The 16,915-nt window shown below is 39.8% G+C and overlaps 1 protein-coding gene across 1 annotated transcript in view; it reads left to right on the top strand.

Moving 5' to 3' along the window:
* The window catches only part of LOC106530164 (membrane-associated guanylate kinase, WW and PDZ domain-containing protein 3), a gene marked incomplete in the record, with an annotated part of 125,785 nt that overhangs the window by 37,525 nt on the left and 71,345 nt on the right, over positions 1-16,915 (top strand). Inside the window, 2 exon segments of the mRNA XM_014025745.1 lie at positions 13,857-13,973; positions 16,437-16,556. Of these exon segments, the coding sequence (XP_013881199.1) occupies positions 13,857-13,973; positions 16,437-16,556 (237 nt within the window).

The raw sequence follows: 16,915 nt of genomic DNA on the forward strand, positions 1-16,915 counted from the left end.
ACTCTGCAGTTTACACTCATCTACAGGCCAGGACTCTGCAGTTTACACTCATCTACAGGCCAGGACTCTGCAGTTTACACTCATCTACAGGCCAGTGGTCAMTMTTTCAGGGATGAAGATGTTCTCATCTTTGATAGAGAGGAACACTGGTTTGAAAGAGGAGTAAAGGAAGCTACTGTATCTTTGTGAAGAAAAACTGTCCGTCATTAAACAGGGGTGGAGGCCTCCGTGTCCAATTGTCCTCTTCTTACAATGCTGTSCCACATGTGGAGGCACTGCTTATAAGGCTGAGTTTACCTAAAACTCCCCAGACTGAAGAAGCCTCCTGGAAGAGAGATGAAACGTTTCATTAAAGAATAAACTGTCCAGAAGACTTATTTATTGATTGATTTATTTTTGGTTCAGGTCAAAATCTTCGTATAACACTTCATCACAGAACACTTCATTGTGTACTTTAACTAAGGAGGACAAATACTGTACATAGTGTTGTAGTGTTAGGAGTAAACTGTGTATTCACTTAGTCAAAAGTACACAGTGTTAGGCGTATACAGTACTGTGTACTTGTGTGTGAGAAGGGTAGATTTCATTCAAAATAACATTTATTTTGCTTTAACCCATGTAAATCATCTMATTTTTTCTTACCATTCTCACCAGAGCCAGAGTGTCCATTGAACTGCTTAATCTTCAACATCTCCTCTCAGTCTCCTGCTCTCTTTTCCTTCCAACCTTTTACCTTTCTACTTACGGATTCAGCTCATGGCCAGCTCCAAGCTAAGCATGGCTCTTAATGCACTATATGTGACCTTTTTAAACCAGCTGTCTCAGGAGAAGCTCCTTCTGAAGCCCCCAAAATTGTGCTTCTATTTTCAGATGTGCATTAACATTACAAAACCCCACCTGGCTGACACAGATTGGAAAATCTAGATCATGTGTTGGAAGGAAGAATTTCTCCCAGTCAGTTAACAAACTAGAGTAAATGCAACCCCCCACCCCCCTATCTCCCCCCACTAAAATTAAGTAAATTGTGTTATTTTGTTCWGTTGTATAATTAGGCCAGCAGAGAGAGCTCTGTGCAGAGCCCTCTCTCTTTGCAGAGTACAGGCAGAGCAGTAGGGGTCTTCCAGGAAGCGACAGGCCGTCTTCACACACCACTTCATCTGGCTAAGAAAAGACAGCAAGGCAGCACCCATGGCCCCTCTTTTCGAAATGTACTCTGTTTGTTCCCCCCATTTCTTCTTTGAAGGCTTGTGCAGGCTGTTAACGTCAGAAGGTAACCAATTTGCAACATCAAACAGAGTGGGCTTAAAGTCATTTTAAAGCCGAACAGAGAGCCTTGCAGCAGTAGCTTCCCCTGTGATGAATTGTCTTCGACAGGTGTTGGTAGCACTCTGGAATATCAGCCCAAATGTCTCCAACACAAGCCAGAAATTTCAAGCTGCTTTTAGAGTGAGTGTTATGAAGATAATGGTTTTAGCTTTAGTGTTAAATATGTGGCGTAGCTTTACAAACATTATGCAAGACCTGATAGGTTTAGAATTTCTTTTTTGGCTGTTGTTTGAATTTCCAATTTTAAAAATTACAATTTTGTTGTGTCAGCCTGGAATGTGAAGTGACATTGTAGATGTGAGATAAAAGACTGGGAAGAGCCTTGATGATGCGCATGATAATCTTGCACTAAATTATTGAGCCCGCCAGGCTTTACTTGCTTTACAGGGTTCAGGCTGCTTGGTTTATATTGTTCCGTAAATGTTTTGGACTCAAGACAATGAGTCGTGTCCGGGCTGCTCCGGTTCAAATCTTCATATCTTCCCAGAAATGACCTGGGATTTATCACCACAGTTAATTATTATATTTTTATAGTTATTCATTTTCATCACAAGAGTAATTGGAATGCAATGTATTTCTGAGTATCACACCCACCAAACTACATTTTCACTGTCGTCCCTTAGCATCATTATGTACCTGAATGGGACAGCTTCACAATTGCAAAATACAAGTCCCCCTGCACCGCAGCAAAAACACTTGATTGAGGCTACAAGGTCCTAAGTTCCACACTTCTCACTTTTTTTAAACGTAAAGAGTAGGAAGTACTCCTTACTTTTAAAAAAATAAGGTAAGATGTAGAAAGTCATTACTTCTAATTAATTTGCTATTTTCATTTAGACTTATTGTTAAAAAAATAAAATGATAAAGATGTATCAAAGGCAATTGATAAAAAGTAGTTTACTGTTGGAATGTTTATAGACTTTAAAAAAGCTTTTTATACCATAGATCATGGTTTTCTGTTGAATAAATTGGAGAGAGATGGTGTGAGAGGAATAGCATATTCTTGGATAAAAGGTTATCTGGATCAAATTTACCAATATGTACAAATAAATAATGTGAATTCTGATTTATTGAAGGTTACTGTGGAGTACCACAAGGGTTGGTGTTGGGTTTTAAACTTGTTTATTTAACTTAGATACATTGCAAAGATCATTTATGTACTTTACTGTCTGATACAGTATATTTAAAAAATTATAGCGCAGAAAGTCCTTTTCTTTTTTTCAGTTTGATGGATTTCTCCCCTAAAAAATATTCATTTAATTCAAAGGGAATATTTATAGGATTATAAAGCTCATGTAGTCATACAGTTTATGTTTTTATGTTTGATTATTTATGAAATATATTTATCACAGTCCAGGTTCCCTCAGTAAATTTTTAATGACAATAAAACTTTTGCACATCCAAACCAACAAATCACCTCATTATTGTTAATAACGACGACGCTCTGAACACATCAACATTTAACACAAAGTTAGACTTTAGATACAAAAATCCCKGGCAGGTCGGGGCTCTGTTCTGGAAGACGGGTTGTAGTAACGGTGTATCAGTTTGGGCAGTCTCCTTGGCTGTAGTGAACTGGTCACACGTGAACACATAAGTTTAACACTTAAACCAGGGGTGCCCAACCTTTTTTGATCCAAGAGCTACTTTTGAAGTTGGCAGTTTGCCGAGAGCTACTCGTCCAGTCTCAGTATCAAAAAAACATAATTTTGTCTCCCTACTCCTCACTTCTTCAACGTAAATAAAACAGAACGTAATGTGTTGCTAGTTTAATTTAATTTAAAGTATTGTCAAACAAAACTATCTACTTAACCATAGATTTACCTACAAAAAAAGAAAAGGTAAAATCCTTATTTAACTCCTGACAGAGAAACATAAAAGTGATGCTTGAACAAATAAGATCAATTTTTTTTACCTCCTTCAATTAGTACTCCCTGTAACGTGCGAGCTACCAGGGCTGAAAACATGACCAGTGAGAACCACAGAGTCAAATAACTTTGGAGCATGGGAACTGGCTCCATTTATTCAAAGAACTCTCCTCTCTTCTCTCCATACAGGGGAGGAAAAACAAAACAAAAATGTATCAGGGTCAACATGGCAACCACAAGAGTGCCGCCCTTTTTTTTTCAAAATCAAAGCACACAATATAAAACTCCCTCGCAGGCGGCTATGAAACCCGGTGCTGAGCTTCCAGGACCGGTTTCACCTGATCAGATCTGTTCCTTTTATTGCCTGGAACAGATCCATCAGGTGGGGTTCTGGATTTTATGCATTATTGCAGAAATATCATCCACCAGTGGTTCAGGGGGCAGGCGGCTATAAAACCCGGTGCTGAGCTTCCAGGACTGGTTTCACCTGATCAGATCTGTTCCTTTTAATGTCTGAAAGTGATCCATCAGGTGGGTTTCAGAATTTTATGCATTTTTGCAGAAATATCGCCCGCCATAGGTTTCTGGCTGAATCCAGGCAGGTGAGCGGGTGCTGGATGTAGGACCACAGTTCCACCTCACTGGATCTCTTCCTTTTATTCCGCTGCATCAGCACAAGCAGCCCCGTGCTGGAAATCAGCCGTTTCACCCGCCTGAGCTCGCCTGACGACTTTGATCGCTTATATCTCCGCAGGGAAACATGTTAGGAACTTGCAACCAACTCCAGGTTGTAGCAGAGATCCAGAACATTAAAATGAGCCTCTCCTGCCCAGATYTGATGCTCAGAGCCGGCGCTAGAGGCTCTGGAGTAAATTGAGTACTATATCGCCTGCCAAAGCGCCTTTTTCAGCTGGTCATTGCTTAATAGCTCCGTGGGGGAACATCCCAGGAACTTGCAACCACCTCCAGTTTGTAGAGGAGGACCGCAGATTTCCAAAGTCATATCACTTTCCTGGATCCGATGCTCAGAGCCCGCGGGAGAAGCAAACAAAGGTTGAAATTTCCTCCCAAAAATTCGCGTAAAATGCACTAAGTCGTGTGTAATTTGCTTATAGCTCCGCGGGGCAACGTCACAGAGACTCCATTCAAGTATCAGCTTGTAGGGCAGAACAGAGCTCTAAAACCCGACCAGCCACACCGGATCCGATGCTCCTAGCCCGGGTAGAGGGGATAAAACCACCCTGGCGGAGGTCCGACGGTGCGTAATTTTGGAGGTTTTTCGCTTATACTGTATCTCTGCGGGGGAACGTCGCAGGGACTCCTCTTAACTTTCTCCTTGTAGGGGAGAGCCAGGGCTTTATAACCCGATCATCCACGCCGGGTTCCAATGCTCCTAGCCCGGGAGGGGGGCTAAAACCACCCCGGCGGGAGGTCCGACGGTGCATATTTTGGAGGTTTTTTGCTTATTGCTACGCRGGGGAACATCGCAGGGACTTATTCAACTTTCTCCTTGTAGGGCAGAACCAGAGCTTTCAAACAAGACCAGCCACTCCGGGATGTGATGCTCAAAGCCGGCTCTAGAGGCTCCGCAGCAAAGTTGCGCTGCGCGGGCACCTGGGAATCAGCTGGCGGGCCACGAGTTGCCCGCGAGCGACTGGTTGGGTACCCCTGACTTAGATGTTTAATAATCTATTACATAACTTCACCTTCATGTGGGGGCGGGTGGTTCTGGTAGTGGGTTGAGGTGTACTCCTTGGAAAAATATCCGAGCAACTCTGATTACTTCACCTGCAGTTCAGATTCTGCTCACAGACAGCAGGACCCACCCTGTTCTGCTTTGATTGGCTAAAACTATGACTCTGGTTATTTTTATTGGTTGAAAGCAGCATCAGTTAATGCATCACAACAAAACAATCTTTTTTTTTCTTTCTCCTCCTTACTGTCAGGAAATGCATTGCAGAGATGGTTGGAAGAGAAGGAGAATTTTAATCGCTTCTGCCCAACAAAACAAGATGTTCGAGTAACGTATTTAAGACCAACTTGCACATTTTTAAACAAATTTAAGGTCTTAATTTTAGAGAAGTGAATTTACAATGTTTTTAAGGACCTGCAAACACCATGCAGATATATGATGCTTCCCGGAAAGAGTGAATTTTATTGTGGTTGAATGAGAAGTATAAAAATATACCATTTTGACACTCTGTTGGTTGTTAGTGATCCACCTCATCTGCACATAACACAAATCACATCACACTCCAGAAGACCATAGCAGAAGTCAGTTGTCCAGTATGAAGATGATAATGGCATGTGCAGCTGAAACGGGTGCATCTCAATGTTATTCAACATAAACATTTTAATATCATTATAGTCATTATGGCTTTTAGAAAAAATGTTTTTTGGGGGAGGACACCTCACAATAAATGTCATTTTTGACATTCTACCTACTCACCTTTACTCAATACTTTTACTTTTATTACCTAAGTACAATTCATATCAGGATTTTTCTAGTGTTCATTATTTTATTATTAATAATATTTCTTAAATCTGACACTTCATTTGTTCAAAATTTTTTACAAAACTTCTGGCTCGCAGTACAGGGTGAAAGATAAGTAATAAAAAGTGTTTAGTGTCTAGAGAAATCTTTTAATGTGGGGAAAGTCTGGAGTAAGGTCATAATAAAACCTGGCTCCTTGGAAGTAGAATACAAAGAATTGGGGGAATGCCTGAAGACTTCTGCACAAGTCTTTTTTCCGTTTCCTGTTTTAGAGAGAAAGTTGCTTTTCTGTCAGACTTCTGTGTGACTTGGTACACCCAGGACAGAACTTTATTATTGTTTCAACTATCAATGTTTTATTATTTTTAATAATGCAACTGGGCCACACCATTTCAGTTAAGATGGGTTCCAAAAAAGGTTTGTACTGGAGATTTTTTGTAAAAGCTGAACTTGTTTAGCTTAAAGCAGATGTCATATATATTTTTTATATTGTTACTATGTTTGAAAGTGAACTCTATCAGCTCTCAGTTGAACTGCAGATGTGCTACATACAGTCTTCTCAACAGTCTATATAAATGTGTCATGGCGCCTTTTGGATAAAACAAGCTGCTCAGTGTTTGTGAAATCGTCACCAGGACTGAAATTCACACAAGATTTTGGGGTGATGGTTCTCTTTCCACTGATTGCCTTACTCTTTTTTTATTTATCTCTTCCAAACAAGTCAAGGACCTGAAAGCAGCTCGATGAAAGCTTTTTTAAACCACTCTGATGTTAATCTGACGTCACAACTACTCACAGCTACTCAAGGCTTTTATGTTTCAGGCAACTGATTGAAAATTACCTGGTCTCAATTACCCAGTCCGATCTGACATCTGTGTTCTGATTCTTCTGTATTTTCATTTTTGTGCACGGGTGTTTGCCATTACCCCAGACATTCGTAGTGTTTTTCAACCCTGGTCCTCAAGGCATGCTGTCCTGCACATTTTAGATGTTTCCCCGCTTTAACACAGCTGATTTCACGTGAATACTGATTAGCAGGCCTTTGTTGAACTGCAATAATCGGAATCAGGTATATTAAAGTAGGGAAACTTCTAAAACATTCAGGGCAGTGTGCCTTGAGGACCAGGGTTGGGAACCACTGGTTTAGTGTAAACTGCATTTGGTAATTATACAAAGGAGGATGACATACCAAGCAGCCAAACGCCAACTAAAGGCCTGCAGGGTGTAGATTGAACATGTGGAGTATTAGCAGGCTGGATTTCAAACACTATGAGTTCCAAAAATGCAAATCTGTGCAGCTCGCCAACTTGCTCTCYATCTTCTTTTCATTATTATTGTCATTCAAAAGTCCTCTACAGCAAACTGCCTCCAATAAATGCTGATGTTTCAGTTTTCATCCTTGCAGAATCCAGTTACTTTATTCCCTTTCTACCTCTCTCTCTCATTAATCCAAAACCTTGAAAAGGCCTTTTTATAATTTTGAATAACAATGCCCCAATAGCCATTTTAGTGCAACACTGTAAGAGGAACCAATCACTAGTGGTTTACATCAGTGTTTCCCAAAGTTGGGGTCGGGACCCAAAATGGGGTCCCGAAACATCAAGGTGGGGTCCTGAAAAGATTTTCTGAATTAATTACATTTTTGCCTTAGTTGTTACAAAGGAGTGAGGTTAGTGTATTTAAAATGGATAAATGTAGTATAAAAATATGGTTACTATGCCCATGTTTTGTTGACCTGATACAAATGTTTATCATCCAAAAATAGTTGGGGGCACAGGTCTCTGCTACTGTTTTGTACTATTCTGTGGGTCAAAAGCTGAAAAGTTTGGGAACCACTGCACTTTGGTTCCCAAAGTTGAGCTTGGGACCCAATTATGGGTCATGAAGCACCTTGGATAATCTCCAGAAATCAATTTAAAGGGTAATAAAATAATTGCTGACGTAATATTTTCCCTATAACTATTACAAAAACACAAAATAAGTAAAAATAAGTATTTATATTTGTGTATAAGCTGTTTAGATTGTCAAAAAGTCTGTRTTTTTAGGGTTATTAACAAAGTTCATGTACTCAGACCAGTAATATTTGGGGTCACAAGTTTTTGCCATGAATATTTTGTGGGTCAGAGGATAAAAAGTTTGGGAACCACTGGTTTACATGACTTGAGACAAAGAGAAGTAACACAATCTTTACTGGTTTAGAACTTGCCTGTTTTTCTAAATAAAATTTCAAGCTTTTTGTCTTCTAGAATATGTGTTCTCTTTGGGAAGGAACTTGTGTCATCAGAAACTGAATTTGAATAGCTTAGATTGAATCTGTTTTTGAATAATTTGAAATTGAATGCATTGGCTTGAAAATGAATGTCACTAAATTGAAACTGAATTTAAAGTTTTGAATCTGAATTAATTTGCTTTGAAACTGTATTTTGGTTTATTAAAAATTCAGTTTGTCTGCTTTCACTTTCAGTTCYGTAATTAAATTTATTTTCCAAAATTCTGATTTGTCACATATCCTGGTCCTTGAGAAAACCAGCCACAGTAATCAAACTCAGATCAACAGATTTATGTTTCCCATCAGTGAAACTTYCTTTCTGCAATGTAGCAGAGTTGATGGAATCAAGAAAAAGTGACAAAATAGAGACAAAGTTATTGTATGATTAATTTTATCTATGGAAAATGTTACATTTACATCCCATCATGGATCAGTCGGCAGCGGCATCTGATGAATCTCTACTGCAGCTGGGAGGGGCGCTGAGTGAGAACTGAGCCACCTGTCAGTGCTTTGGGTCCAGGGAGGAGCTCAGAGGAGCACCTGCTGCTCATCAGAGAGCTGTGTTCATGTCAGAGTCTCTATAGTTTCCTCTCCATTGTCAAGTCTCAGTCTGTTCGGTTTTGGTCTGTTTGGTTCTGCTCACAGGTGTAGGTGTGTCTCCACAGTTGCGGGTGGATCATCATCACCCGTCGTCGTGTCCGGTAGCCAGGCTTTTTTCTTTGTTTTTTTAATCTTGGCACTGTTTAAGATTGCATGTGCAACCAATGGGCGGTCAGCTGGCCTAAAACCTCCCGGAATATCTCCTCATCAAGGATGGAGGGCAAAAACATGTACAATAGGTTGCCTTCAGGCCCAGGCCTCCCTTGAAAAAGAGTTCTGAGATCTCAACGGGACTTGCCTGGTTAAATAACGGTAAATAATAATAAATAAATAATAAATTGAGACAGGTCTTGGAACAGCCGGTCTTGACTCCATCCCTGCTGCTCATTTTAGACTGCTCAGTCCAGCTCAAGCTGTATGCACTCATCTCCTGCAGCTCATTAAATTTTTTTGCTAGTCACTTTTCAACATACTCCGGTTTCCCCCACTCCTAAAAACATGTACAATAGGCTGCCTTCAGGCCCAGGCCTCCCCTGAAAAAGAGATCTGAGATCTCAGTGGGACTTGCCTGGTTAAACGGTACATAAATAGATAAATAACTTCATCAATGTTTTCAGACATTGACTGAAGGGTATCTTTCCTCTTGTTTCAAGGGAAAATATACCTGGCATTCATCAGCATAAAGATGAAAAGAATATTTGTGTTTTATAAAGATGGAACCCAAGGAAAGCAAATGCAATGAAAAAAGAAAAGACCCAAGAACTGAACCTTGTGGAATTCCACAAGAAAGAGCAACAGAGGAAGATTTGAAGCTACTCAGGCTGACACAAAATGTCCTTTTTGTCAGGTAGGACCTAAACCAAGCTAGTGAAATCCCTCAAATTTCTAAAAGATGCTCTAGGTAGGAAATTGTAATTTTGTGGTCTACAGTATCAAATGCAGCTGTTAAATCCAATAAAACCAAGTTCACACAATTTTCAGAGTCTGTGGCTAAAATAATATTTTTTAAAAACCATATGCAATGCAGCTTCTGTGTCCACATGATTTAAATCTAGAATGAAAAAACCTCAGGAATATTATTTGCTGTTAAAAAGTACAACTGTATGTGGACAATTTTGTCCAACACTTTTGAAAGAAATGATAGCTTGGAGATGGGCCTAAAATTAGACAATACAGTGTGATCCAGACAAGGTTTTTAAACCAAAGGTTGTACTATAACATGTTTCCAAGCATTTGGACAAAAACCTGAGGACAGACTACTAACAGCAAGCACATAAGACCTCAAAGTAGAAATTATCTCTTTGAAAACCCTAGGTGGAAGCACATCCATAGATGAGCCTGAGGACTTAAGATAATCAATAATCTCCTTTAACCAGTCTAAAGTCACTGGTTTCAACTGGTAAAAAACAGAAGAGCAGAAAACTGCTGGGGCAGAAGTAAGGGGGGAAACTATCTGAGCATGAGAATTATCCACAAAAAAATTGTAGAAACTTTTCACATGATTCAAATGACAGTTCAGTGTAGGTTTTAAGTTTAGATTTAGGCATGGTCTTTGCTTGGTTTAACATTTATCCCATCAGAACTTTGAGGCAGAGAACAGTTGCGATGACAGGTAATAACTATCTGGTGAAAGTGGAGTTAATGGGGGAAAAAAGGCTGATGGCAAGTCAAAATACGATCTCAGCTCTAGGTATGAAGAGCTCTGTGGAGATCTGGTACAGCTGATGAATCTCCACGCTGAGGAAGGTGCAGGAGCAAGGTCAGCGATGAAGGGATAGAGAGAGGATGGAATTGCAAGTGGAGGGAAGAATGGTGACGATCTACTTGTTCCCATGCATTCTCTGTGTTGCTACTCCCACCACTGCTTTCCTTTTCTGCCCCCTTCATTTTTAATAATTTCCCATTGTTGAATTGCAGCCCCCCACCCTCATGTTCATCCATCCAACTCCCCCTATGTGAGTGAGCATTTCAAAGCCACATGATGAACAACCACAAAGGCTCCCATTGTGTCACACATGCCTTGCACCAGCAGCATGCAAGGGCACTGATGCACTACCTTGTAACCTAATGGGAAACTGCCACTCTCCCTCTYCCCTTCCCCTTTCTTTCCCCATTTTTGGAGATATGACATAATGGACTAATGCAACTAGACAGGCGGGGCAACAAAGACAACACTGTTATAAGAGTCTGCTTTGAGGGAGGTGATTTGCATATGTCTGAAAAGTATACAAGAAATAAGAATTGATTTTTACTCCTTCAGTGGGGTATCTACTATCAGTTGCAGTTTTGGCAACAATTGCCACCCTTTGCTATGCAAACAGAAACCAGTTTATCCGTGCAGGCTGTGTCTCTGGTGGTAGAATAATAACTCCCTTCTTTTTTAACTTGGATTTAGCCATTGAGAGGGAATGAGGAAATGTTTTTGTACTGGAGTTTGGCGTGTGTGTGTGTGTGTGTGTGGGGGGGGGGGGTGTCTCTCACAGCTTCTCAGAACACAAACCACAAGCTTGTGGCTTTTGAGTTGATTCATGGCCAGGCCCAGCTTTTGTTTTCTTGACCTGAATTTGTCAAATTTGTTGTGCCATTTAAAACTCCATGGAATTACATAATGATGAGTCAYGCTTTACTTTGCTCCACCAGTTACTGAACTAGTTCAGTCAAAAAAAGTTTATATAGAAAGTAAAAGCTCCAAATGCTGATTTTTCAGCATTATAGGAAGTAAAATTATTACGTTAAAATATATTCTCAGGACCTCAATTAGCTTTCTGACTGATGCTCCATTGGAAACTAAAAACAGATCTCACCAAGAGGCTCATTATTTTCCATCTAACTTTGGTTTGTCCACATYTCCTGATGCAGGGCCTCATGTATCAGTGGTGCGTATGCACAAAAAAGTTGCATGCGCCTGGTTCCACGCACATGTTGGAATGTAGAACATTGTGTGAAAGTGTAAGTAAATATATGCAATACGCAAAAAAAAAAAAAAAGCTAAAAACACCAAAAAATGGCTAAGAGAAAAAATAATGGACTATTCTGTGTCCCTCTTTGAGCCCTGACCTAAATCCTATTGAGCATCTTTGGAAGGAGCTGAAACATGCCGTCTGGAAAAGGCACCCTTCAAACCTGAGACAACTGGAGCAGTTTGCTCATGAGGAGTGGGTCAAAAAAAACTTTCATTAAATGAGGGGTACCAAAAATTTTGTCCACATGTAAAGGGATAAAATAGTAGTCAGTGACACTCAACATGTCAAATCTCAAATTGATTAGGATAATTATTAGGGGTGTAAATCACCAGCTTTATCGCAATACAATATTACAACGATTGGATGACGATTCGATATTTCTCGATATCACAAAGTCTATGATACGATTTCAATTCAATTCACATGTCTGCGATTGATATAATGCAATATCATATGCCTATCTAACACAACAACGGTGTTAGATGGGCATACGATATCGATTCACATCGAGCATATGATGATGATATAGATCGATATTTTCATTTTGCCTCGATATAACTGAATCATGAACCATTCAAATTGATATATCGATATGGATCGATGTATCGCTACACCCGTAATAATTAATAAGCAGCTGCGTGTCCTTTGTGTAAAAAATAAAATAAAATAATAAAAATAACATTTTATTTTGTTGTAAAACTTCTGCGACAATAATGGCAGTGTTTATCAGAGAGGTTTGCACATGGTGGAAGGAAACACATTCTCAGGTCYCAGCACAATAGATATTTCACTTAAGGTGACCCCTACAGATGCTAGCAATAAAATATAACAAGAATAACTCAAATAAAGACAAAAACATACTTGTAAGATGAAGAAAAAAGAGGTCAGATTGGTGCAGGTTCATCTTCCACAAGATGGCAGCATAACTTGATGTGTTAATTCAAGGCATTTGTTGTAATTTACTGTATTTTTTATACTATAATGTACATTACAAAGTGAGAAAAATATCAATATCAGTTTTTTCAAATATTGTGTAACCCTATTACTTATATTTAGCCAAAACTGAAGAAACATCTACATTATATAAATATATTTCCCAAACTTTGCTTCTTGTTTCTTTCTACCATAGTTTGTCAGTTTGAAATCTGTTGCTTTAAAGAAATAAAATAARCCAACAACCTACCCACCTTACCATCAATTCTTTTATTGTCTTATGATTAATATCAGAGCTGCAATAGTTGCAGTCCAAACCAGAAATTCATCTTGACATAAATAGAGTTTTCCATGGCTTACATTGTTTCCAAATAGTGTTCCCAAATTCTCTGTGTCTCAGACCATCCCCAAAGTCATCTGTATAAAATCATACAATGGAGTTAAAACCATAATCAATTTTTTTTTCCACACATTGAAGTCTATTATATGCTGGCTCTACCTACTTGCCTCTGTAATAAACTACCATAAAAKACAAAGCTGGTTCTTTTTCTTCAGTATTCATGCAAATGGGAAGGGTTATGATCTCATGCTTTGATATATGAATCTGATAAAAAGGGTGAATAAATATGATCWGTGAATCTGATGTCGTGCCCCACAAAAAGTTGGTTTAACCAAGGCCAAATATCAAGAAGGCCAAACTACAGGAGTTGTCCATCTGAGGGGCATGTGTAGTCTAAAAGACGTTTAACCATGAAAAGTTCAGTTTGAGATGTTTAGAAAATGTTCAGCCCTAAACATTTGCACTTATTTCTTTCATTTTATTTATATTGATGTTTACATTAAAATTTCAGGGCATAGAATGTGACCATAGAATCACACTTTAAATACTGTTCCATTCAATTATATGTCTTGTGACATATGATAATTCTTGTTCAAATAAAGAACTAGAGTAAAGAATTAATTATTTATGAGTTAATATCACCTTAGTGGACAGTAATTTAAAAAGACAACCTGTAAAACTGTGATGTTAAATATGACATGGTTGAAATTTGGGCATACCTAACTGTTGTGCTGTGGTGCACATAAGAAATAAAGTTAGGCGCACTGGTTCAACCAGTGCAGAAGTTTAGTCTAGAGCCCTGGTGTTACCTTTGCAAACACCAGGGACTTCCACTGTTTTCTATTTCACTCTTCATCTATCTTGATATTTGTTTACTCAGGGAAAAATAGTAAACGCTTTCTCAGACTTTAATACAGCTCTTATGACATGACAGCCCTAATGTGTTTAATTACAAGTGCATCTGGACATCAGTTTTGGAGTTTAATGAATGTTTAAAATGCCTGTTGTACAAATGAGTGGCAAACTTACTAGTCTGGTGAACTTCCCTTTTCTTTTATTCCAGGTAAGGTGCTGAATATTGATTTGCATCACTACCTCAGCTTGCAGTTTCAGAAGGGCTCCCTGGACCATAAGCTCCAGCAGGTGATCAGAGACAACCTCTACCTGCGTACCATTCCCTGTGAGTAACCCTGACAGCCTCAGTCCTCTCCCTCTCTGTTTGTCCTTTGACCCCCTCTGAATGGAATTCATTCTGCTTTTTATTGCCTGCTTTCCCTTCATTTTAACTGTAATGTTTTTACAAAGCTGTGCTGTTCACTTCAAATTCATCAATTAGTGAAGCAACCTTTTTGGCTTCACGGAGACTGTGGCAGAGCAAGAAAACCTGAGAAGACTTTAAAATKGATTTTTTTTTTCTACAAAGAGTAAAATATGTTTGAAATCTGTAAAAGAAAAAAAAAAAACTAGATACCGCATATTGTTGCATACAGCACATAAGCAAAGCACCCCACAACTCACATATGGGTAGCCTCTGTTTAAGATGTTCTGGTATTTTATGAGAAATACTTTTTACTTTTACTTGAATCATTTTATTATGAAGTATCAATATTCTTACTTCAGTAAAATCTCTGAAAACTCTACCTACTGTGAGTAGCTTCACTGAATGAAGAACAAGCTTGTTTTCACCAAGAATTCACCAGACAGGCACATGCCTCAGGTTTATTGGATTAACAGGAAATCTGTGCCTTTTTCAATAAGTTTCAATGGAGTTTAAGATTTGGGCTGTTTTTAATATATATATATATTTATATATACACTCACCGGCCACTTTATTAGGTACACCTGTCCAACTGCTCGTTAACACTTAATTTCTAATCAGCCAATCACATGGCGGCAACTCAGTGCATTTAGGCATGTAGACATGGTCAAGACAATCTCCTGCAGTTCAAACCGAGCATCAGTATGGGGAAGAAAGGTGATTTGAGTGCCTTTGAACGTGGCATGGTTGTTGGTGCCAGAAGGGCTGGTCTGAGTATTTCAGAAACTGCTGATCTACTGGGATTTTCACGCACAACCATCTCTAGGGTTTACAGAGAATGGTCCGAAAAAGAAAAAACATCCAGTGAGCGGCAGTCCTGTGTGCGGAAATGCCTTGTTGATGCCAGAGGTCAGAGGAGAATGGGCAGACTGGTTCGAGCTGATAGAAAGGCAACAGTGACTCAAATAACCACCCGTTACAACCGAGGTAGGCAGAAGAGCATCTCTGAACGCACAGTACGTCGAACTTTGAGGCAGATGGGCTTCAGCAGCAGAAGACCACACCGGGTGCCACTCCTTTCGGCTAAGAACAGGAAACTGAGGCTACAATTTGCACAAGCTCATCGAAATTGGACAAGAGAAGATTGGAAAAACGTTCCCTAGATGATGAGTCTCGATTTCTGCTGCGACATTCGGATGGTAGGGTCAGAATTTGGYGTCAACAACATGAAAGCATGGATCCATCCTGCCTTGTATCAACGGTTCAGGCTGGTGGTGGTGGTGTCATGGTGTGGGGAATCTTTTCTTGGCACTCTTTGGGCCCCTTGGTACCAATTGAGCATCGTTGCAACGCCACAGCCTACCTGAGTATTGTTGCTGACCATGTCCATCCCTTTATGACCACAATGTACCCAACATCTGATGGCTACTTTCAGCAGGATAATGCGCCATGTCATAAAGCTGGAATCATCTCAGACTGGTTTCTTGAACATGACAATGAGTTCACTGTACTCAAATGGCCTCCACAGTCACCAGATCTCAATCCAATAGAGCATCTTTGGGATGTGGTGGAACGGGAGATTCGCATCATGGTTGTGCAGCCGACAAATCTGCGGCAACTGTGTGATGCCATCATGTCAATATGGACCAAAATCTCTGAGGAATGCTTCCAGCACCTTGTTGAATCTATGCCACGAAGAATTGAGGCAGTTCTGAAGGCAAAAGGGGGTCCAACCCGTTACTAGCGTGGTGTACCTAATAAAGTGGCCGGTGAGTGTATATATATATATTAGGTGGGTGGGTTTCACGTTGTATTTGGGCTGGAAACTGTCCGTTCAATCTGGTGTTTGCATGAGTTTACAGAAACTCAGTTCGGTCCTCAGTTCTACAGCACTGGAAAACCAAAGCACTAGCCTGAGCAGGGGGCTAGCAGAAACAAACAATAACATTTCCTGAATCTGAAACTGCAAACCTAAATGAAGCTTTATGAAATCAGCCAACCCTGCAAGCTACACACTTGACGTTAATTGTCCCAATTACACAGCACACAAATACAAAAATAAACTTATACGATTTTCTATTGATGCCAGACCAGCACTAACTGTAGTGATAAAAGTGGCACAATATGCATGCAATGTAATTCCATTAAAACTTCAAATTCTTCACTTATTACTATGTCAAAATGATGTGGCAGAAGTTCAGATTATTTGAAAGTAGTGGGAGGAGCTTTCCAGAATATTTTTAGCAGCTGCCACTCCTGCACCATGATTTGTCACCAACACTGGTGGGGGGGACATCTTACTCACAACCATGTTTTATAAACTCAGTACGTCATTGCACTTTGACTTTGTTGTTTTAACGCTGTGTACTTTCTCACTGTTCGCAGGCACCACTCGGCAGCCCAGAGAGGGGGAGGTTCCAGGAGTAGACTACAACTTCATCAGTGTAGAGGAGTTCCACGCGCTGGAGGAAAGTGGGCTGCTGCTGGAGAGTGGAACATATGAAGGTATGTGTGTCAGCAGTACAGAGGGGATTTTACTAATGATCATAATTAACAATAGACAAGTACAYTAGGCCCTTTTTACACAAGACCGGTCTCTGAAAATGCTAATGTTTAACTGGGGTGAATTCACAAAAAAATCACTCGTTTACATGGAACCACTGCAGTAATGTATCAGCCAGGGCTGCCAAATAGGGCTGCCATGATTAGTCGATTAGTCGACGACTAATCGATTAATAAAATAGTCGATGACTAATTTAATAATCGATTAGTCGTTTTTTTGTTGTTCTTTGTTTTTCTGTCCAAACTGCTTTGACACCTTCCACTGCCACATCTGCCTTTCTGTCCTTGACACACATGCGCAG

This window comes from Austrofundulus limnaeus, unplaced genomic scaffold (assembly GCF_001266775.1).
Source record: "Austrofundulus limnaeus strain Quisiro unplaced genomic scaffold, Austrofundulus_limnaeus-1.0 Scaffold496, whole genome shotgun sequence".
Lineage (NCBI taxonomy): Eukaryota > Metazoa > Chordata > Actinopteri > Cyprinodontiformes > Rivulidae > Austrofundulus > Austrofundulus limnaeus.